This window comes from Prunus mume, linkage group LG1 (assembly GCF_029339155.1).
Source record: "Prunus mume cultivar Tortuosa linkage group LG1, ASM2933915v1, whole genome shotgun sequence".
Taxonomy (NCBI): domain Eukaryota; kingdom Viridiplantae; phylum Streptophyta; class Magnoliopsida; order Rosales; family Rosaceae; genus Prunus; species Prunus mume.
Window position 1 is genome coordinate 8,226,342 of NC_142698.1, and position 23,846 is coordinate 8,250,187.

The following is a 23,846-nucleotide window of genomic DNA, read 5'->3' on the forward strand; positions in this document are numbered from 1 at the left end:
CAATCACAATTTCATCGGTTTTGCAGGAAAGGGGGAATATTCCAATGCTGTAACTGGGGAGGACAGCTCACCAATGTTCATGCCTGAGGAACTGTAGCCTAAGGAAAGCCTCTTGATTCCTCATAAATTGTCAATGAAAACCAATTCCAAGCTAGCCACCTAAATAAGTCAAATGTAGCACAATGGAAGATGCTCCAACCTTAGTTTCAGGCTGGGCATGGCTTCCAAGCAACATTCTGGATTTGATTCTAGAAAAGTTGATCCCAATCTCTGACTATATCCGATTTAGTGCGGTTTGCAAGCATTGGCAATCAGTCGCTTTACATCGCAAGAAGCAGCGCATCAAATCATGTCACAAGCAGATTCCTATGCTCATAATTCCCACCATAGACAATAGCAGCGAAAGGCGTGGCTTGTATAGTGTGACACAAGGTAAGACTTGTAGCTTTGAGTTGAATGTGTATTACAGTAAGAGGTTCTGTGGTTCTTCCCATGGTTGGTTGGCTTGTGTGGATGAGAATCTGGTAGTAACCCTCTTAAACCCTTTTACCGGGTGTACCATTAGCCTTCCACCAGTCCCCAAATCCACTTGGAGATCGACGGTAGCTTATAGATGTGATTACTACATTAATAAAGTTGTATTGTCTGCAGACCCTTCTTTTCTTCCTAATGACTATGAAGTATTGGTCATCTATGATGGCTATGGGAAACAAATAGCCCATTTTAAATCAGGGGATGATGCTTGGACTAGCATAGATCAAATGATCTGATTCGATGACGTAATTTATTATAAAGGCCAGTTTCTAGCTGTTAGTTTGGGTGGTAGTGTTTTTTCGATGAATGTTAGCAGGGATCAAACTACTAAACCCCATGTAAGCTTACTTGTGCCAATGGATCCAGGCACTGACAATAAAACATACCTTGTGCAATCATCCAAGGGAGATCTTTTGCTGGTTAGGAAGTTCAAACGAGTAAATAATTGTAAGCGGTTTATGAAGTCTCTCAACCTCAAGTTTTTCAAGTTTGAAAGGTTAAATTTTGAACAAGTAAATGGTTATGATCGTTTTACGGAGACTCTGAGCTTCAAGGTTTTCAAGCTGTTCTGTGCTCATGGGGAGAGACCCCAATGGGTTGAGATTGAAAGTATTGGAAATGAAGCTCTGTTTTTGGGTACCAATCAATCCATTTGTGTCTCTGCGCTGGAATTTCCAGGTTGTCAGCCAAATTCCATATACTTCACTGATGATTGTGTGGATGTAGAATGCCATAAACCTAAAGGGCCTCATGACATGGGTATCTTCAACTTGGAAAACAAAAGCATGGGAACACATTACTGCTTGGATCGTTCGCAGAAGCACATGCCACCAGCAATTTGGATCTTGCCCTCTATGGTGTGAAAAGATGGTTCCAGTTTTGTTCTTTCAAGCTCTATTTTCATTTGTTTGTCATTCTAAATGTAAGCTCCAAACATCTCTTATAAGGAAATTGAGCTTCCAACTCTGTATAAGTATAACCCTTGAAGATGGTTATAAAACTAACACAGCAACATGTTCTTACACCGCAACGCATTTTAGGGGCAGAACTATTATAAATTATAATGAACAACTCTTGAGATGGATAATGGAAGTTTAATGTGAATTGAAGTACAAGAGACGCAAAGTTTATATGGCAGTAGTCTAATTTTCACCAAGTCTTTATATTCGAATATAGACCACTATATATCTGTTGGGAAAACCATACTCACTATTTATAGTAGTAAAGAAAGAAAGCAATTTGAATGATATGTAGGAAAGTGGTGGATGGCCACATTGACAGAGAAATTGGCTAACTGGGTTGCCGCTAAACAATGTTAGCTGTGGGGTTCCTTATTTTGGCTTACTACTACAGAGAAAACAACACTTCTGACATTTGACATATGACTTTTTGAGATAGCATAGTGCCACTTTGCTACTGAATTTACTATGTTGTATGCTAGGCTGCCAGCTTTTTGATAACTGTTTCAAAAATTTGAATCACATTTATATCCATTAACTTGTTGGTTGATTCTTGGAAAATAAATGTAGGAGTCTATAAATCCTCCTGAACTTCTGTCAAAGGAAACCTCACCAAAGAACTCTAGCTATATATATATTTCTCTAAACCCTCTTCTAGAATTCAGACTCTCTCTCTCTCTCTCTCTCTCTCTCTCTCTCTCACACACACACACACACACACACATATAGCACTCTCAAGTCTCATGGACAGAACCAATAGTATACCTTTGCAGGGCCCAACCTATGGAAACCTCATCACCTAAAGATTGATATTCAACCTGAGGCTCAGGTAGAATATCAATCTTTGGGTCCTGTGCATATGCTCACTTAAAATGTCTGTAATAATTCTATGTCAATATATCATCAAGTGCTAAATTATCCAAAAAGTTTGATCATGTTGCAGAAACTGGATAGTGAAGATGCAAGAATCGCCAACTATTTCGATGTGATTGCAGTAACAAGCACTGCTGGTCCTGCTTGCTTACTGCCCCAAAATCTTCCCCAAGAAACAGTAATGTTTACAATTTAAATGTCAACTTTTTGTTAAATATTGAAGCAGAACGTTGTTGTAAAAATAGATTCTGATATAAGCATTATTAATTTTTTAAACAACACCTGTCCGGTATTTTTTCATACTACAAAGATTATCAAAGCTCTAGAGCCGGACCAGAATACAATGGAACGTGCCTACATGATGACTTGGTTGGGCAGAAACTTGGTGACAAAAAACTACACCAGACCAGACAGTAACTAACGTTGTCATTCCCGCATTTGACATAAAGCAGCTCCAGCCAATTATCTTTTCCAGCTATGAGGTTGCCCCTCTTACTTTGAATTTAACCCATCATATCACTTCTTAGCTTAATTTTCTTTTTGATCATCAGCTTAATGTTACTTTTACTGTTTGTTATTTGTTAATTACTCTGTTTAAATCATGTGCCTTTTCTTCAGTGGTTAGGTGAAAAATAAGCGATTCTTCGATTCAGAACTCTCAGACATATATGCAGTCTTACTGAGTTTTTGTTTTTCTTCATCTTGTTGAGTGAGTATGGTACTAAGATTATAAGTTGTGACTTTTGTGAGATATAGTGTTCTTGTTGCTTTTGGGCCATTCGACATCTCGTCTGGACAAGTGGTTCAGGTGCCATGTGAAATAGGGCATGCTGGTCACGTTCCTAAGCAACTTGTCATTCGGAAATTCCCACGTAAGTCTTAACAGGGTTTGACCCATTTTAGTTGGCAAATTTCAATACCAATCCATTTCTGTTGATGAAATTCGTCACCAAACAAAAAGTGAATGGCCTTCTTTTCCACAAATGAGGCAAGTTGGTTTATGAAATAATGCAAAACTTTACAACTAGGAAGGGATGCATTCAAAAATATACGAACCACCCTGCATATTGAAGTGACCCTCAAACAATGGTGTTGGCTTAATCAACAGGTCTCTGACCGGAGATCCAACCTAACCCAAGAACTGACCTGTCCAACCATCCAACTGTCGAAAGTCCCGAGCATGACTGTGTTCCCTGATTTTCGAGATGTCGGGTGGATCGCAATAGTTGCAACTAATTCCTCTCTAACTCTAATCGGATGTTGGTCTTGTTAGGTTTTTGTATGTATTAGTGTTTGGAGAGGATTGTACTACTTTTTTTTTTTACTGATCAGGAAAATATTGTACACTACTTAATTACCAATTTGCTTAGTTATAATCATGTATATCAATTGAATATTTATATTTAATTAACGATTAATACTAGTGGCTTTTTTACGCAAAACAGATCAATGCAAACTTTTGGATGCTCATCATTTATATAGGGGCTTAGTTGCGTCATGGGAGATAGAAATTCAGTGCCACCTGTTTTCATACAAGGATAGAGAACCAAGTACCAAGTAATGCAATCTTTTGGATACATGCCATTCATTAGTTGTTCAACCATTATAATTGGCGTACATGTCTAAAAGTTCAGGTAGTAACTATGCAAATTTTTCAATTAAAATTTTCACAAATGCTAGTTTCCTACGTTGGTCTAAAATAAAGAGGCCATTTCCTGAGACAAAATCCTATTAAAAAGAAATCACAACATGTAATTAACAATATCAATTTGACTTAGAAAAGGAAGGAAAAGTTTAAAGTCTTAACAACTACCAATTAGTTTAGTGATGCTTATCTTCACAATATTCCAAATTCGAATCTCAACCCCCGTCAATTAAAAGAAAAAACACTATTGGTGGGGGTTTGAACTCTTTGATTTCCAAACGGATAAAAGCAAACCTTTTGGATATTGATATACTACGGTTTTCGGATTGAGATTTCAAATTAAACTAGGACTGAGACGCTTTATGTGATAGTTTTCTACACGGTTTAGGATTGTTGGGATTACTTCTGTACAAAATGGAAAAGCCTAGGCCTGCAAATACATACAAGTTGTGCAACTATTGATTTTTTGAGTGTAAGGAAATTAACGAGCACTATGTATGGTGGAGGCATTATCATCAACCTTTGATTCCAGTTGGGCATGGCTCCCAAGCGACGTTCTAGATTTTATACTAGATAAGTTGATACCAATCTCTGAAGATGTCACCTGAAGAGCGCTCATTTTGGATACTCTTCAAGTTAGGATCATTAATGTATTTTGATCATCTTGGATTTTGTAACTATATTTTTGTTTATGCTATTTTGGTTTTATTTTGATTGAACTATTTTAGTTATAATTTGGTTGAACTATTTTGGTTGTAATTTGATTAAATTAATTGAATGCTTGTAGTTATATGCTATTGGTTCATTTGCAATTTGATTGGATTTTACTTGCTTCGTAAATCTATCAGTTGAGCTATGTGAACTAATTTCTGGGTTGTGCAATGCTTTTGTCTATTTTGGACTATGTTTTGCCGAACATAAAGTACCATCACAGACACAGAGCTTTCCTCTGTACTATTCAGGGATATGTGTCAATCCCAAGTGTCAATGGGAAAATCTTTAGGCTGCCATGCCAGAGACTATAGTTCATGGTCATAAAGTGCTCAAAATATTGTTTTTACAGTTGATTCTGTAATGCAACGGCAATCGTGGTGCAAGTCCTGTTTGTTCATATTGAATGAAGATGTCAATAGTTCTCAATTCCGAATATTATAGGCGATATAGTAATTTCACATGAAACTTGTCTTATGAGTTTTGGTTGACTGGCAGGTAATGTCACAATCAAGCATGTATGAAGGTAATGACATAGGAGAAGAAAAAATTGATGACAAAGAAATAGATGAAGACAAAATAGATGAAGAAGAATTGGATGAAGGATTTTATGAAGCCAATAATATTTTAGTTATGGCAATTTACGCAGTAATACATGTGCTAAATCAGTTTCTGATTATGATGGATGGAGAACAAATTGAGCCTCCACTAAGTCAACGACGAATTATTAGCATTGGATATGAGTATATACATCAAGCATTGAATGATGATCCTGCAATCTTGAATTCAATAGCATCTGATTATGGCCAAACCAGGACCGATTGTGCCCCCTAAAATAAGGGAAAGCACAAAATTTTACCCTTTTCTCAAGGTATGTGATGATTATCTAATTATATTAATATTGTAATTATAATTTTCATTATTATAATATGTAATTTTAAAAATATGGTTATATTTACATATGAATAATTTTAGGATTGCATCAGAGCTATTGATGGTACATATATTCTGACAATGGTGAGGGGACGAGATGTAAGCAGCTATTGTAATTGTCATGGAAAGATATCACAAAATGTATCAGCAACTTGTAAGTGCCCCAAGATAAGTACTTATTTTTTAAATGATTCAAAGCTACTAAGTGATGCTTTATCAAGGAGGAACGGACTTAGTCCTAGTTTGGGATTGTTGTCACTTTTAAAAAAAGTTGTTTCTGCTGTGCTTTAAAAATAATTAGCTGTAAAGTAAAGCAGCACTATGTTTGGTAAACACTATTTTTAAAGTGCTGTTAGTACAAAAAGCAGTGTTAAAACCGTTTGGTAAATTTTAATATAAAATTGTTGTAACTGTGAATAATGACTAAAATAGACATGATGTTAAAAGTGTTATGCACTAATCATGTGGTGGTAGTGGTAGTGATGGAGTGGAGTTGGTGGTGGAGATGAAGGTGGAGTTGGTGATTATGGTAGTTGTGCTGGTGGGGATGGCGGTTGTGGAGGTGGTGGTGGTGGTGGTAGTGGTAGCATGGTGGTGGTGGTGGATGTGGAGGTTTTGGAGGAGGTAGTGGTAGTGGTGGTGGTGGTGGAGGTGGTGGTGGAGGTGGTGGTGGTGGCGGTTGTGGTGGTGGCGGTGGTGGTGGTAGGGAGGAGGAGGTGGAGGTGGATTTCCGTGAACCAACAGACGAATCTTCATCATCTTCATCTGCAGTATTACCAATTAATGAAGATGATACTTTTGAACCTATTGTTCAAACCCAAGAACAACAACGAGAAGATGCTAATGCATGGAGGGCTAGCATAGTTTTAAATATGCGGAGAGATGCTACCTAGGAGGATATGAAGCTACATCAAATTGGATATTAAAAAATTGGGAAGATTGTGTTGGGTTTTACTTGTCTTTATCAAGATTATCATTTGTTTGGTATTATAGACTAGTTTTTTTTTTTTTTTTTTCTAGCTTATTTCATTGACTTCTACCTTTGAATATTTGCTTTTATTTATGTTGGTTGTCATCCATGGGAATGCACTGTTATAACCTTGAATGTTGTCATTCCTATTTTTATCCTGAAGGAAACGCATTCTTTTAACCCCATAAAATGACTCATCAATATCAAGCCACAACTTGGGAGCAAACACCTTTGTCAAAATATTTTTCTGATGGCAATGTGCTTTATGCTAAAAAGGTGCCAATGCTTCAGGGGTCTGGTCAAGTATCTTGGAGGGTTGAATGCTATTAACCAGGGCATACAATGGCAAGTGATTAATGGAGAAAGTGTTAGGCTATGGCATGACTGTTGGATTCATCCTATTCCAGGTGCTCGATTATCCGGCCATCTATCGGTTGATTTAGGCCAAGAGACTCGTGTCGTAACTATTATTCATCCAACTACCCGATCCTAGAATGTGGAGCCAATTAGACAATGCATCTCTACCCAGGAGGAAGCTGCCATCTTGGTTACCCCTCTTGGCCCCCGTGACGGTAAAGACAAGCCAATTTGGCCTTTGAATAGACAAGGGCAATACTCTGTCAGGTCGGGGTACTATTTTCTGCATTGTAGGGGCTTTTTCTTTCGGCATCTGTAAATGGGCTGAGTTGCCGTAAAAGGCAGATTGATGAAATTGTCCCCCTTTGTGCGAGTTCGAAAATCAGGCCCAAAAATGCTTCGAAAGGGCAGTAGAGCCTTAGGAAGCATCTTGGTTACCTTCACCAACCAAAACAACAACAACTTATTGATGATTTCTTAATGCTTACAGATGAGTTCTAAGCTTGGCATGAGGAAATCATGGCATGAAGAGCAAAATTGGCATGAGTTTAGCATTAAAGAGAGAATTATGTGTTCTTGGAGAGTAGAAGCGGTGTCCAGGTAAGAGAGGAAGGGTTTTTAAGTAGGTTTGGTGAGAGAGAAGGGAGAAAAAGGAAATGGAGGCTTGAGTGCTTCTTCTTGACAGTGACTCTGTCACTATTAGAACAATCTGCCAAAGGAGGGAAATTGGGAAGAAGGGTGAATAGTGCACGAAATGGCTGGATTTTGCAAGTAAGAGAGGAAGCTTGCTTTCTAGATGTGGATGTCCTTCGTTGGGTAGAAGAGGCCCTATTTATAGCCGCTGGAAGCCATCTTTTTCCAAGAAACCCTAATGGCTTCCATCCCATTTTGCCAAGTTTTTCCCTTCCTTTCTCCCCTTATCCATTCAATCATCTTATTTTGGTGAAATCTACTCTGCTCTTTCGCACAAAATCAGGAGATTTGGGAGCTCAAGGCCCTTTTTCCCGCAGCCTCCCTAGTGATGAATTCCTATTTTCAGATATCTCCTTTTCTCCCTTTCTTTTCCTCCTTCATAGTCAGATCTGATAAAGGAAAGAGCTTTAATATACTTGCTGATTCGAAGGATGGCTCCTTGCATGCCAATATCTTTTGGTTCCTTGGATGTTTTGCTTGAAAGCTTGTTCCTTCCCTCCCAGCAGCCTACGTGGTCTTCCCAGCTCCTTCCAAGGCTTTGTCTTTCAGTCAAATGCTGGAGCCTTTGTTGCCCCCTTACTTCTAATTTGTATGGGCTTTCAACCTACCAAACAAATGGGCTAATCTCATCAAATATTGGGCTATATGGGTTAATTTTAGTGGGCCATTTTGCTTGGGTTTTTTGGTTGGGTTACTTTGGTTGGGTTATTTTCCCTTTTTGTGCTTACCCATATGTTTGAGCATAAGAAATGGGATTGGGTTCCGAGGCTCCCAAGCGACCCAGAACCTCCATTTCTCGGCCCATCAATGGGCCTCATGACAACTTATTACCATCCATACCACAACCTACTCAAGCAAGCCCCGGGCATTTGAATGGCTTGGGCCCACTTAGGCTTGTAGCGTGGTTGGGTGCGACATAACAATGTTTGGCATGTCTTTCAATTATGATGCTTGATGAGATAATTAGCATGCATTTGTAGAACTAACGCATTTTACAATCTTAATTTTGATTCCTAGCATGATAGATTATTTATTTGGCATGGCACGCGAAGTGTGATTCGTGCACGGCGAATCTTTGTGTGCTCCAAATTGGGCCCTTTCTTAATAATGTGTCATTTTGGGTTAGGAATTTATTTGGGCCAAACCGTGGATTTTTTGGGCCTCAACATTAGCCCCCTTAATCATTAGGGTCATGGATAAGTGCTAGAATGGGCCGAATAATTAAACCCGGCTCAAAAATAAAATTTATAAGCTCCAACAGCTATTTGTGGTTTCCCAGATACCAACTTCCTCCTTCTTCTTTTTCATTTATTATTTCTTCATTCTTCTCCTTCCTCTTTACGCGCATCGGAGTAACATTATCCCCATCACCTTCATCTTCATTTTCCTTTTCTTCCTCCAACGAACTCGAGAGAGAGAGAGAGAGAGAGAGAGAGAGAGCAAGAAGCTGTCTCTGCTGGAAGGAGCTCAAGCCAAACCCGACCGTCATCCCTGTATGAAGAAAACCCACTTGTTGTGTTGGGCTGCGCAAATCTCACGGCCTGGTGCTCCAGGCCGAGGGGATGTGCGTTAACACGTGGACGTCCTTCTTTTGGATGCGGTGCGGTTTTTTGCGCTGGCGTGCCAGCACGGTCTACCGTGCGTCGAGATGATGATGAGGTTTGGGTAGAAGATGGTTAAATGATGCACATGTTTTGAGTTCAACTCCTAATCAAACGATTGTGGCTGAGAGAGGAACTGATCTTGGCCGTCAGGTTCACGGCCTAAGCTACAAGGCCGTTTAGTGGTGGTCTTGGTGGAGGGTTTTAGGCGGTGCTCCGGCGCGTTGATCAGAGAGCGACGGTCGTATGATATATGGGGTGAATGAGACGATAACAGGGATGGTGCTCTGGCGCCTTGAAAATCAAGGGTCGTATGATATATTGATGAATGAATTTTCCTTACAATCTACCATTACTCCTAGGAAAGCAGATAAAGGTATTGAAAGTGCATTACAGGAAAATATAATTTGCTCCGTGGGAGGCTTTTGATTTGGTGTTTGAACCCTTTGAATGTAGTCTTGAGCTTAGTATTTATAGGGGGAGTCTTGGAGGGACAATCGAGGCTGAAAAGATCTTCGTGGTGGAGCCTGATCGGGGCAAGTGGGTAGTCAAATCGGCATTTGGGATGTTGAAGCATGGTGGTGTGACCCCCATAAATCCCGGTAAATCTCGCCACCATCCCGATCATGGGTTCTGCCCCTTGGTCGTGGGAACGCATTTAATGCCCTGTCCGGTGGTTGGTGATCTGACCTCAAGTTGTAAGAATACTTGTGAGAATGTTTGCGCCTAACCACTCTGATTTCCATTACCAAATCCTAATTTCAATCACTTCCCTTCTTCCCTCGTGCATTAAATGCTTCTTGCGACTAGTGGGTTTGCTGCGATAGTCAAAGGCATTACTTCATTAAATGGGGTGTGGGACCCTGAGGCCACGTGGCGATTTAACCACAGTATCTTCGGCCGTTTCTCTTACGGCCTTCGGCTTCGACCTATAATACGCTTGTCGCGAGGCCGAGAGGATTCGCCTTCGCAGCTTTCCTTTTGTTTTCGGAAGGCAAAATGCCTAACGAAACGTAGCCGTTTCAGTTCATGAGTAGGTGCTAGGGCCGAGAGGAAGTCCCTTTGGTCAGTTTATGACCGTGATTTATTAGGCACAAACATGTTGTTGGAAGAGATCTCTTTGTGCAAACTTTTCTTCTAAGAATCCCTTATTTCCCCCTTTCTTGGTGCATCTGAGACTATCCCTTGAGGGGATTAACAAGGTATGCCCTTTTTCTGTAGTAATTTCTTGAATCTATTGAAGGGTTCATTGGGTTCTTCATGCCCATGGGTTTTACTCTTTGTTTTGGCAACCAAGCTCCCACTCCTTTTGACCCATCCATCTTTTGTTGGAGTAATCGTTAGCAAGGAAGGGTTTGTGTCAGTTTTTGGGGTTATCCCTTTTTTGATTTCTTTCATTTTGCAAGCTGCCGGAAGAGTGCGAACTTTGTGAGAAGAAATCGTTGGTATGGATTGCATCCTTTTCTTTTCTCCATTTTTTCCCCTTTTTATCATGTGTTGGGCTTTTTGAGCTAGTGAAAAGGCTGAATTTTGCATGATGCGCTTTTTCTATGTAGGTGTATACGTCTCTGGCATAGGCAGGGGAAGGTCTGGAAGCCTGCGTCGTATTCCCTATTCTGGAAGCTTGAGTGTACCGATTTCGCAACTTGAGCATTTATACTTCTATCTTGCTCTCTTGGTAGGTAGCTCTGCTCGTTTGTTGTAATCTCAGGTCATTCTTTTTAAATCTGTAGGAATAGATATAGACTGATATCTTGGCCTAGGCTTGTTTTTCCTCTGAACACATGCTTGATTAAATCTGAACTTTTCTCCCATGTTGTGAAAATAGAAATTGATAGAATGCATGCTCTGCAATGCTTGGATGTTTTTGCATTTTGAGGAAGAATTTGCTTGCCATGAATAGATTGCATGCTGCTTGGATATTTGCTTACGCGTTTCCTTTCGCGTGAGCTTAACTTGCCATGCTTGGCGTATATTTTGCGTGTGCTACGTTCTCGACCATCTTTTTTGATTGTTGTTGAACTATATGCATCATGAGCGTATGCTTGTAACCGCATGATTAATACATAGGATTAGAGGCTATTGAAAGCTTGAGGAAAACACCATTGGTTTCTTTTTATGAGCTTAGGGCTTGGACATGGATAACCTTTTTTTTTTTTTTGGCTTTATAGGGATGGATATAAACATGTGTATGATGGGTCTGCAAGAATGCCGTGTAACTCAAAGGGATTTTGTTTTTGTTTTGTTTTTTTTCTTTGGTGAAAAAGGTTACTATGAGGTAAATAGTGTTCAGTTTGCAACACTTGCTTTTTGAAAAAGGGTCTACTGGAATGATTGATTGAGAATGGAATAGGAACTTTGCTTGTCATGGGCTCGAGTAATAGATTGCATGATGCTTTGAATTTTTTTTTTTTTTGTTTATGCATTTCACTTGGCATGAGATAGCTTGCTTTGCTTGGCTTGTGAAGTTTATATTGCTTGCATGCTAGTGTGGAGATTGCTTGGCTTTAACACAGATATCTAACTTTGCACTTTTACAGCATATTCTTCATTGGCAATTCTTGCAGAGATTCATGTAATAAGTCATAATGACCTTGGTGGTGAGTAATGGCCTATTTCCTCTTGCACGATGGGTTGAAGAAGAGACGACTACCTTCATTGCTTAGAAACACTTGCCAAGACTTGATCATAGGCACTGAGTAAGCTTTGGAAGCTACTCTTATTTCCAAGTATTGTATAGAAGAAAGACATGTTTCCGGCAGCCCCTTGATTTTTTTTCAATACCCCTGCAGCATCACGAAATGAGTAGTGTGCTGAAAGGGTTTGAGCAAGCGTCTTATTAGGACCTCACATGGACTTCTTGCTTAATACTTAGAAGACGTTATATGACACACAATTTTTAGCGCACGAGCTGCTTGCAGCATAAAGATGCATGCCCGATCCCCTTAAGCAAGAGCTGTTGTAAATGCGTTGAGCCTTAAGGGATACAAATTGGAATGCTAGTGCCGTAAGCTGCGAGACATTCTCCTTCACAAATGAGCTACTAGTAATGGCGCTTGGTGGAAACATCGAAAGGATCATCTCTCAACGCTTCTTCTGTTCTGCTTTAGTCATGTACCGTGATCTAGTTGAGATACCTGATTCTCCTTCTTCGCACCGTAATATATAAATTTTTTTGTGGCAAGGCCATATCTTCCAGCACCATCCTTCTCTAACACCTGTCCTTATTTAAACTTTGCAGGTCGCATTTCTTTGTTGTGGGGTTGGCTGGCTCAATGCGTAGTAGCTTTTCTTTTTTAAACCACATGGTGTATCGATCTTTAGCACAGTTGATTGCATTGGGGCTTGAGTTGTAACCCTTTTTTTTTTTTTTTTTTTTTGAAGAGCCTAAAGCTCATGTTGTTGGAACCTTGAAACACAGTTTTGTTACATACTTTCTGTCAGAATTTTTGATGTAGATTGCTTGAGATATTAAGCTTTAGCCTATTTTGTATGCTTTGTTTGGTTGGAAATAATGAAATGCATGAATTGTTGAGGTTTGGAATGCATTGAGATAATGATTTCCAGCTTGTTTTGTACACTTTGCTTGGTTGAAATGCATGAGTTGCTTGAGATTTTAACAGGTTGGGTTGTGGTAGGTGCAAGGTACATGCTGCCAATTTTTTTTTTTTACAGGATCACAAAAGTGTTTACCCCATTGCCTCTACGTTTTTTTTTCCACAAGCCCTCCTTATGTGGTCTGATTTTTTTCTTTTCACAACACCTCAACACGTACACTTTCTTCAAATATTGCAGGGACTGGAAAGATTTTCCTTGATAGCATGACCTCCCTTTTTTTTTTTTTTTTTTTCAAGATTGACACATGATATTGCTTGTGCATTGTGCTTGTTAACAGCTTGGCATCCCATCTAAGTGGCTTTGCTTAGTGTAGTTGCTGCTGAGAGGCTTAGTTTTGTAAAGAAAAGTTTACTTGTCTATTTTTTTTTTGTTTTTCAAAGAACATATTTTGCAAAACAGAAGAAGATAAAAAGTAAGGGAAAAATTCTAGAGGCTTTTTTTCTTTTTCCAAAATACTCCATTCTCATTAGAAATATCATCTTACACCTTGGCATGCCATAATGGTGGTGCATTCTACAAAAGTTGTGAAATCATATGGTCAAAACACAAAAAGAGTTCATCTTTGAAATAAATTTAAAAAGCCAAAAACAAAAGGATAGGTGCAAAAGCAACTCAGCAATAGTAAGGCTTTGAGCTATTTTGCATTGATGCATACTCCAATCAAATCAAGCCCCCAAATATGAAAAATACAAGGAGTGTGCATGACTTGCAATAGCATGAAAGCTTGTGGCTTAGGTTGACATGTATTTGGCATGTGTTGTACTATGCTGCCATGCTCTGTAGAAATATTTAACAGAGCTACAACTGCTGCTTTACTTTCATACTTCTTATAGCCCAATTAATTAGAGAGTGATTTACGGCTCTTATGAGAGGTTACGGCAGTTATCTCTTGATAATCTTGCTGACCAAACGAAGCCCCCGAGTGACGTTCTTCCTCTTCACTCTTCCAAGCTTCCTGCCCCATTTAGTTTAATTGAAATGCTCGTTTTCCTCATTGCTTCCAGCATGAGAAAATTGGCTGATGCCAATATTCTCCAGATAGACTCTGTAATCTGCCATGATGTTGCTGATACAAATTTCAACAAATGCTTCTTCATCATTCTCATCATAGCAGTCTAGAGCCAGGTCCTGGAACCTACGCACAATGTCCACGGGATCTTCCCCGTAAATAGAGCTTAATGCCAACGTCGTATACCATGTGTAAGCACGATCGGTAAGACTCTTCGAAAATTCTCTAAGTTGGAGATTATAATCACCGGCATGTGGTCCCAAAGCATCAATGAAGCGGTTGACATGCTCCTTCGGGTTCCCCTTCCTTTCTTTGAAGAGGACAAAGTTTGGTGCTTCGTAGTGTTTATGATATGGCTGCTAAAGTAAGCTTGATGGATACGGCGGCTGAGGAAGGTACTTCCAATCCTCCTAGCTTCGACTTAGTTCTTTTTCCAGCATTGCAATGACGTCTTCTTGGGTGACAAAAAATGGTCCCTTTTGTTCAGACCCCTTTCCTAAGCAAAGCAGACTCCTCTTGTGGAAGTCTCTCGTTTTCTTTGCATAGCATAGCAATTAAGCTTTTCAGCTCCTTCATCGTTTCTGCCATTTCCCTCTGAGTCTCTCCCATAGCATGGATGGCTGCAACAAGGTCTGTGAGGGTGAAAGCTTCCTCACTTGCACATTCCTCTTCTCTAGATGAGGCATGTTGCCTTGATTCCAAGTCATCATGGTTTGGCCCGTCTTGGGAAAACATGGTATTGCTTCTGGTCTTCTTCTTTGGAGGCATCGGTGAAGATAATGGCCTAATCCCCAGCAGAGTCGCCAATTTATGTAGGGGCTTTTTCTTCTGGCAGCTGTAAATAAGCTGGGTTGCCGTAAAGGGCAGATTGATGAAATTGTCCCCATTTGTCAGATTGAAAATCAAGCCCCAAAAATGCTTGAAAGGGCAGTTACCTTACAGATGATTTCTTAATGCTTATAGATGAGTTCTTAGCTTGGCCTGAGGAAATCATGGCATGGGAGCAAAATTGGCATGAGGTTAGCACTAAAGAGAGTATTATGTGTTCTTGGAGAGTAGAAACGGTGTCCAGGTAAGAGAGGAAGGGTTTTTAAGTAGGTTTGGCTGAGAGAGAAGGGAGAAAAAGGAAATGGTGGCTTGAGTGCTTCTGTCGGCAGCTTGACAATGACTCTATCACTGTTAGAACAATCTGCCAAAAGAGGGAAAATAGGGAAGAAGGGTGAATAGTGCACAAATGGCTGAATTTTGCAAGTAAGAGAGGAAGCTTGCTCTCTAGATGTGGATGTCCTTCGTTGGGTAGAAGAGGCCCTATTTATAGCCGCTGGAAGCCATCTTTTTCCAAGAAACCCTAATGGCTTCCATCCCATTTTGCCAAGTTTTTCCCTTCCTTTCTCCCCTCATCCCTTCAATCATCCTATTTTGGTGAAATCTACTCTGCTATTTCGCACAAAATCAGGAGATTTGGGAGCTCAAGGCCCTTTTTCCCGCAGCCTCCCTAGTGATGAATTCCTATTTTCAAATATCTCCTTTTCTCCCTTTCTTTTCCTCCTTCATAGTCAGATCTGATAAAGGAAAGAGCTTTAGTATACTTGCTGGTTCGAAGGCTAGCTCCTTGCATGCCAATATCTTTTGGTTCCTTGGATGTTTTGCTTGAAAGCTTGTTCCTTCCCTCCCAGCAGCCTACGTGGTCTTCCCAACTCCTTCCAAGGCTTTGTCTTTCAGTCAAATGCTGGAGCCTTTGCTGCCCCCTTACTTCTAATTTGTATGGGCTTTCAACCTACCAAACAAATGGGTTAATCTCATCAAATATATATATATATATATTATACAGAGTTTACAAGCTAAATTTACAAAGAAAATTAACTAGGTTACTACTTGTAGACTACTCCAAATTAATTACAATCAATATAAACAAGGAAACTAAAACTAACTTCCCTTGTTTGGTTAGGCATGACATGTTGAGGTACGTATATTGACTTGTGTCCATAAAAATAAAAATAAAATGCAGCATCGCACTTGGTCAAATGTGGATTGTTGGAGAATGCATATGTCACATTGGATAAAGGATTTTGTAAACATCATTGAAGGAAAAAGTGAACCTCCCAACATAATTTCACCACCACTAATTAATTAATTGGGTTTTATTATTGTAGGTTCGACCTATTCGAGACGCTTTGATTACAATCTCTTGCTATAATTGGGTCTCTTAATTACAATCTCTTGCTATAAGGGAAAACCCTTTGATTCCTTCATAAAGAAACAGAACGTGTGTGTTTGGTTTTGCGGCTACTCCCAAGTTTAACATCAGGGTGCCTACGTATCCTTTGCGGGAATCAAGCCACTCGTAATTCAAAGATTCGCAATGAATAGACAACTCATTGCAAAGGAATGAATTTGAATGAGTTTGATTGAGGAGTGTTTGAGTGAATTTAGCTGAATAAATCAGGGATTTGATATGGAATTGTGTTTTGGGATGGTTGCATCTAGATTGAATCTCTAGATTGTGTACGTACCCTTTCAAAGGGATCAAACCAACGTAGTTCAGAATTGATTTGTGTGGAGATTTGATTGGTGAGAATTTGGTTGCGGTTGAGTCTATTGGGATGCTAGACTGCCTACGTACCCTTGATGGGATAAAACCGGCTTAGTTCCAAAATTTGGTAATTAATGAGTAAGTGTGGCCCACTAATTGAAAATTTGTGCCTTTGAGACAATTTGGAGATTTTCATAGATAGATGACCTATGGGAAAGATTGGAAATTAATGGATAAGTGTGGCCCATTAATTGAGAATTTGTGTTTGAGAGATTTGAATTTAATTGTAATAACCCAAACCCAAAATTAATATTTAATTATTAATTTATTTGAGAAAAAGACAAAAATATCCCTAGAATATTTTATTAGTTTAAAAGTTGACTCTTTTACCGGGAAGGAATTTGGGGATTTTAGTTGTACCGTTGCGTAGAGCGCGACGAAACGAGTTCGTAGACATGTAGTGGACTCAAATCGGAGTTGTAACGAATGAGTTACGATCAAAAGAAGTTCAGTGGCATAACCGTAAATATTTCAAACTTCAGTTTATATAAACCCAGAAATTTCTGGGTTTCGGGGGGCTCGACCAGCCAGTTTCCCGGGGCGATTTCTCCCACCTCCGGTCACCGATTCAGGCAAGACCAGGTCACGTTAGAACCACCACACTTTCCTCTTCCAGTCCCAGCCCATCTCAGTCTCGATCTGCCGTCGTGATAGCCGGAAACCGCCACGAAACCGGGCGGTTTGGACAGTTTTTGACGGAATTTCGTGGAGCTCGTTTTCCCTCCTCCGGCCATCGTTTCAGACGAGTGAGGTATGGTTTTCTAGCTATTTTTCGTGCTCTAGCTGCTGGTTGGGTAGGATTTCAGAAATTTTCAGCGTAGATAGCTCGATTTACGAGCTAGGTTTCAGCAGGTTTTCGGGTCACTGTTCCGGCCACTTCCGGCCAGTTTTTGGGGTAGGTCCAAGAACAAAAGTGGTTCCAAATAGGGTGTTATACCTAGGATAGGAGTCTTGAGCTTAGATGTTGAGTTTTTCTGGCAAGGCGTTATCGCTTAGGACACCCACGCGCTGCCGGCGCGTGTGGCGGCGCGTGAGCGGATTGGTCGAGACCCCATTCAGATTCCAGAATGATCCTTGGGTCGTCATGAGCGCGTAGAAATTCGCGGATCTTAATTCGGATACGTTTGAACCCCGAACGGATCTCGCCTAGTATGCGATTTCCGGGTTCTATATGTTTGAACCGTTGGATCGTAGTCAACTCAGGTATGTTGATCTAGGTTTTTCCAGGATCGTATAGTATTTGGCGGATCGTAAAGCGGAGTCGGATACTCAAAGCGTCAGCCCTAGAGTATGTTTTACGGATAATTGAACCGATTCAGGTCGGGCGGTGAAAGAACTACGTGTGGCTTGATCCCTCGGAAAGGTGTACGTGGCGACCTACGATTACAGCGCACCACGAGATAGGGCCCCGAGTTTGTGTTATCGCTTTGGGCATTTTGGTCATTTACGACCCACGAGCACTAGGTGTCAGATTTTGAGATTCGACCCGATTCCAAAGTGGAATTTGGGTCAAGTCATTTCATTAATCCTATTGGAATTTTCATGGGTAGATGACCCATGAGAAAAATTGAAAATTAATGGGAAAGTGTGGCCCACTAATTGAGAATTTATATTTAACAGATTTGAATTTAATCTCATTGAAATTTGCAAGGGTAGATGACCCATGGAAAAAGTTGGATGGTTTTGTACCATTCTTCCTATTGTCAATATCCAAGAAAAATAGTGAGAAATTTCAATTAAGCCACTAATTTTCTAAATCTGACATTTGCACTTGGAAAAGTATTCTGGCGAATTTGGTTAGAATAAACTAAGGATTCAAATTTGGTTGCGGTTGCATCTAGTGAGATGCTAGACTGCCTACGTACCATTGATGAGATCAAACCGACGTAGTTCCAAAATTTGGTAATTAATGGGTAAGTGTGGCAAACTAATTGAGAATTTATATTTGAGAGATTTGAATTTAATCTCATTGAAATTTGCATGGGTAGATGACTCGTGGAAAAATTTGGATGGTTTTGTACCATTTTTCCTATTGTCAATGTCCAAGAAAAATAGTGAGAAATTTCAATTAAGCCACTAATTTTCTAAAATTGACATTTGCACTTGGAAAAGTATTCTAGAAAATTTGGTTAGAATAAACCAAGAATTCAAATTTGGTTGCTGTTGCGTCTAGTGAGATGATAAACTACCTATGTACCCTCGAGGGGATCAAACCGACGTAGTTCCAAAATTCGAAAATTAATGGGTAAGTGTGGCCCACTAATTGAAAATTTGTATTTGAGAGATTTGAAATTAATCTCAATGAAATTTTCAGGGGTCAATTTGCATGGGTAGATGACCCCTGAAAATTTGGATGGATTTGTACCACTTTTCTTGTTATGTTGTCAATGTCTAAGAAAAATAATGAGTAATTTTTCCTAAAAATTGACAATTGCACTTGGGAAAGTGTTTTGGCAAAATTTGGTTAAGATAAACCAGAGATTTAAATTTGGTTGCGGTTGCGTCTATTGGGATGTTAGACTGTCTACGTACCCTTGACATGATCAAACCGACGTAGTTCCAGAATTTGGAAATTAATGAGTAAGTGTGGCCCACTAATTGAGAATTTGTGTCTTTTGAACAATTTGGAGATTTTCATAGGTAGATGACCTATGGGAAAAATTGAAAATTAATGGGTAAGTGTGGCCCATTAATTAAGAATTTGTGTTTAAGAGATTTGAATTTAATCCCATTAGAATTTTCATGGGTAAATGACCCATGAGAAAAATTGGAAATTAATGGGTAAGTGTGGCCCACTAATTGAGAATTTGTATTTGAGAGAATTGAAATTAATCTCAATGAAATTTGCATGGGTAGATGACCTATGAGAAAATATTGGATGGTTTTGTACCATTTTTCTTTTTGTCAATGTCCAAGAAAAATAATGAACAATTTTGATTAACCCACTAATTTTCTAAAATTGACATTTGCACTTGGACCCAAATAAGGCTACGAGGATTTTAAAAATTGATCCATGAACTATATAATAGGAAATTTGGGCCTCTTAAAATTTAATGGGTAATTATTTGGATCACCCATTAAATACTATGTGCCTTTGAGAATTAATAGAAAATTATTTTTGACAGCCCATGAAGTGGCCTTTGTGACAAGTCATATTTCAATTGAGACTTCGGGAATTCGAGACTCGAAGGAAATCTCGAACAAAGTAGTTGACGCCATTTGACTTTTCTTCCCTTATTTGGGAGGGAGTCTTCCTCTTTGTTTATTTGTTTATTTGTTGTTGCCATATGCAGCACGAAGCCAATTCTTCTTTTGTCTTTCTTTGGTTTTGACTTTTTTTTTTTTTTTTTCCCTTTGTTTTTGGTTTGCTGCGCAACACCAAGCTGCCAACAAAAACGTGGCTATCCCTTTTTTCTTTTCTTTTTTTCTTTTTGTTAGCTGCTCCTATATGCTGCCGACAAACGTGGCTGTCCATTTTCTTCATTTTTTTTGTTTGTTGTTGCTATGTGCAACAACACCAAGCTGCCAAAACGTGGCTGTCTTCAACAACTTATTTTTTTTAGTTCATCGTGTCTGTATGCACCAACGCTGTTTCGTTTCTCCATTTTTTTTGCTGTAACAAACCTTCTTCCAAAACAAAATGTAAAGCCTCTCCTCCAAGCTTTTTGTTTGCTGACTTCCCCACTTCCAAATGGGACTGCAGCTAATGGTTCTGTTTAACTCAGGATTCCATGGCTGTGCTCCTTCTTTTGCTTTGACAGAGAGGGAGAAAATTGATGAGATTCTCCAAAGGCAGAGGTAGAACCCATTTTTATTTGCTGTGGAGTTTGTTTGTGGGTTTTGTACCCAGATTGGATATGTCATCCAGAGAACTCAGTGAATGAGCTTTATGCCCCAAAATGGATATATCACAGAGTATTTGATTGAGGGTTACACACCCATGATGGATTGATAATCCGTATAATTTGGTTTGTGGGTTTCATACCCAAGCTAAGAGACTTCTAGGGAGGAACTTTGTTGACGATGCACGACCTTAGCTGTTTGTCTGTGGGTTTGGATGCTCAAGGCATCTGGGAGAAAAATCTCACTGTCTTGCTGCATTTAAGAACAAATAACGAAGAACTTCGTGCTTGTTGCTCCCCCCTCGGTAGACACGAACAACATTGAACAAGTCTTGGCCATTATGCTGCTGTAGTAAAAGAAGCCTAGAAAATTCCGGGAGTTTCTCTACGTCTGTTAATGGCACCACAAACCAATTCTGGTTTTGTGATGGTTAGCCCATCATGATAAGCAATCCTTACAAAGTGCTTGTGAATTGGATGTTGAGCACATCCTGGAAGCGTCTGAGAGGAGCTGCACCTCGGAGCAGATCAGGACTTGATCTCATAAATGATTGAAATCATCTTGGCTGTCAATCCATAGCTGGATGCCGTGGAGGTATTTGAGAGGAGATACGCCTTAGAGTAGATTCTTGACTTAATTTGTGATGATTGAAATCATCATAGCCAAGAATTCCCATGGGTTGATTGTACTGGATGTTGAGTGCTTCCTTGGAAGTCTTTGAGCAGAGCCTTGCCATAGAGAGATTCCTAACTTTTTTTTATGATGATAGAAGTCACCATAGCCAAGAATCCTCTTATGTGCTTGCTATTCCTCTTTGTTCCTGCGGCTCTCCCCAAGCCTCGTGGCCTTTTTTTTTTTGGTATCTCTCCACAGCCTGCCGGCTGCCCTCTCCTTTTTTTTCTTTTTTTTTTCCCAGCCTTTTGGCTGTTCTTCTCTGCCTTTGTGGCCTTGCGAGCCCTCCTCTTATGAAGTGACTGTGAGAAAGAGTTTTGAGATGGGACAATCCTTGTTCAAATTGGATTCCTCCTCCCGCTTGATCAAATTATCCTTTTCTTTTATTTATCCCTTCCTTTTCTCTAGGGATAAGAACAGGGACAATCTAATATACATGTTGTTACAAATTTGTTTTGAAAACAAGTGTCATGTGGGAATCACCCACCCAACGTTGTGGGGCTTATCTAAACCCACCATTTTTTTTGTGAATTTTTTTTTTTTGGGTTCAACAAACATTATATATAAACTCTGATAGGGAATTGAAACTCCATATATAGCACTTCGTCTTGCTGATATTCTAAATCATGAGAAGGATGGACCTCATGTAGAGCTCCTTGAGCAGTAGTCAAAATGTTGATTTAGTCGATCATGAGACTCAGTTAATAAGATAGAAAGCCAACAATATTTCTGGTGCTCACAATATGTAGTATTGGGATGGATAGTATTGATTGTTTTGTGAACCACTCATATTGGGATTGCAAATAAAAGGGGTGTTTTTCTTTGAAGGTAGATTTTATTCTATTGACCTAGCAGAAAAAATCCAAGTTGTTGGATTTAGTTTCCTGATTGTATGAATTTATTTCGTTGTCCATCGAGGAATTGGTTTCTTACCTAAAAGATATAGGAGATTCTTTGTGTATCACCAAGCAAACCTATTAGTATCAAATTGGTCCTATTGTCAAAGTCTGTCAATTTTATTGTTAAATTGACGGATAAAACTATCCATATAAACTAAAATATTAATAAAGTAAACCTCATCTCAGTTCTCTACTCTCCCTCTCCCCTTCCACCCCTTTCCCCCACCTCCCCTCTTTTTTTTCTCCTCTACGAGAACATAAGCAGCAACCAACACAACATGAATCCACCGTCTACATGATCTCACGTGGCGCCTCCTTAGCCGCAACCTCACCTGATGGGGCCTACAAATGGGTTCTCAACATCCTAGGGGACTGGCTTGAAACAAATTCTCAATCCTAACCCAAAGGCGTCATAGTGGTCGAGCATTTCCAATATGCTATGTTTTGCTTGTTGGTTTTGATGTGCTTTGGGGATAGATTGGATGAAAACCAAATCAAATAAATAGAGTGTGTTCAGCGTCCCTCGCTCTTGAGTTTTGGTTGATATCATTTCCTCAATTTTTTGCCCAGATTAGAATCTTGGGGCTTGGGACTGGGCTGTGGGTTGCGAGTAGGGATGGGATGGTCAGGTCATGAGGGAGAAAAAGTAGAGGGGTGTGTGGGGGGAGGCTGAGAGGGGGGAGGTTGCAGAGTTGGGATGCAAGGCAGTGTTTTTGTATAAATCTGGGTTTGTTTACTCTTTTAAAAAAATTTGTTATTTTATTTTTGTATTTATCTAATTTTAATTTTTTTAATTAATTTAAACAATGGAGAAATTTTTTATTAATTTTAGGCCAATCTCACTAGAGAAAAAAAAAACCATGTGGCTAGTGAGATTCAATTTTTTAAAATTTTTAAGTTTTATAATAGTTTCCTTTAATTTTTAATTATATATTACTATTTTAATTCGGAGAGATAGTTTTACCCCTAAGTTTAATGGCAAAATTAACAGACTTTGACAGTAAGACCATTTTCATACTAAATAGAGAGTTGGAGGACTATTGAAATGAAAATTTTAGTTAGTGGACTAAAATGAGATTGGAGCAAAAATTAGAGGACCATTTCATTCAATAACATGGCTATAATATTATATAAGTTGTTAAAGCCCTCAATTGCTGGATTTCCTTTTGCAGAAGGTTTGTCGGTTCTTGTAAGTGACAATAGCACCTAGTTCTCATAAGAACATGGGTGTTAAGAATTAGGAAAGTTAGTTTTAGTTTCCTTGTTTATATTGATTGTAATTGAATTGGAGTAGTTTGACCTAGTTAATTTTCTTTATAAATTTAGATGGGTGATGGGAATCGAAATTGATGTTATTTTACAAGATGTTCTGGATCTGCTCACAGAACAGCTATGACAATTTCTAAACTTGAAAGGAACTTTGGGCTACTAACTAGCCTTTGTTTTAGTAGTATTTTTAGTTACAGGAGGTCTCAAGTTCGATTTACATGGACAGTGAGGACGATATATGCTCTCAATGAGTTTGATACTTTTGTTGTGGCTAGACTCATATTGTTGTGATGTAGCTTTCTTTTAGGGCCAATTTAGTGGACAGTATTATATGGTCGGATAGTCAAATATTTGATGTGGCACTAAATGATTTTTAATTTTCCACCAAAATTGAAATTTAATGTACCAACACCAACGTCAGATTTTGCCAAGTTATAGAGACCAGAATCATAATTTGCAAAAACAAAAAAGAAGAAAAAGCTGGATGCTTGACTTGACCTCTTATCCCTAAATGGACGTTGAGCTTCAGATTAGATGTTTCCAATTTCATGAATTAGATATGCTTTATGGAACATTTTTATCTTTTTCCCATTTTTAGAAGTTTCCATTCCTTTGACCAGGAGACCCACTTAATTAAGGTTGGTAAAGAAAAAAGCAGTCCGTCCAC

General features: G+C 39.3%; 1 protein-coding gene and 1 pseudogene across 1 annotated transcript in view; both read left to right on the top strand.

Annotated features, from left to right (window-relative positions):
* On the top strand, positions 1-1,533 carry LOC148920922 (F-box protein At2g26160-like; annotated as a pseudogene).
* Positions 1,534-5,524: 3,991 nt separating this feature from the next.
* LOC148920923 (uncharacterized) overlaps positions 5,525-23,846 on the top strand; it is a 47,358-nt gene continuing 29,036 nt past the window's right edge. Inside the window, 1 exon segment of the mRNA XM_089051556.1 lies at positions 5,525-5,593. Coding sequence (XP_088907682.1) covers positions 5,525-5,593 — 69 coding nt within the window.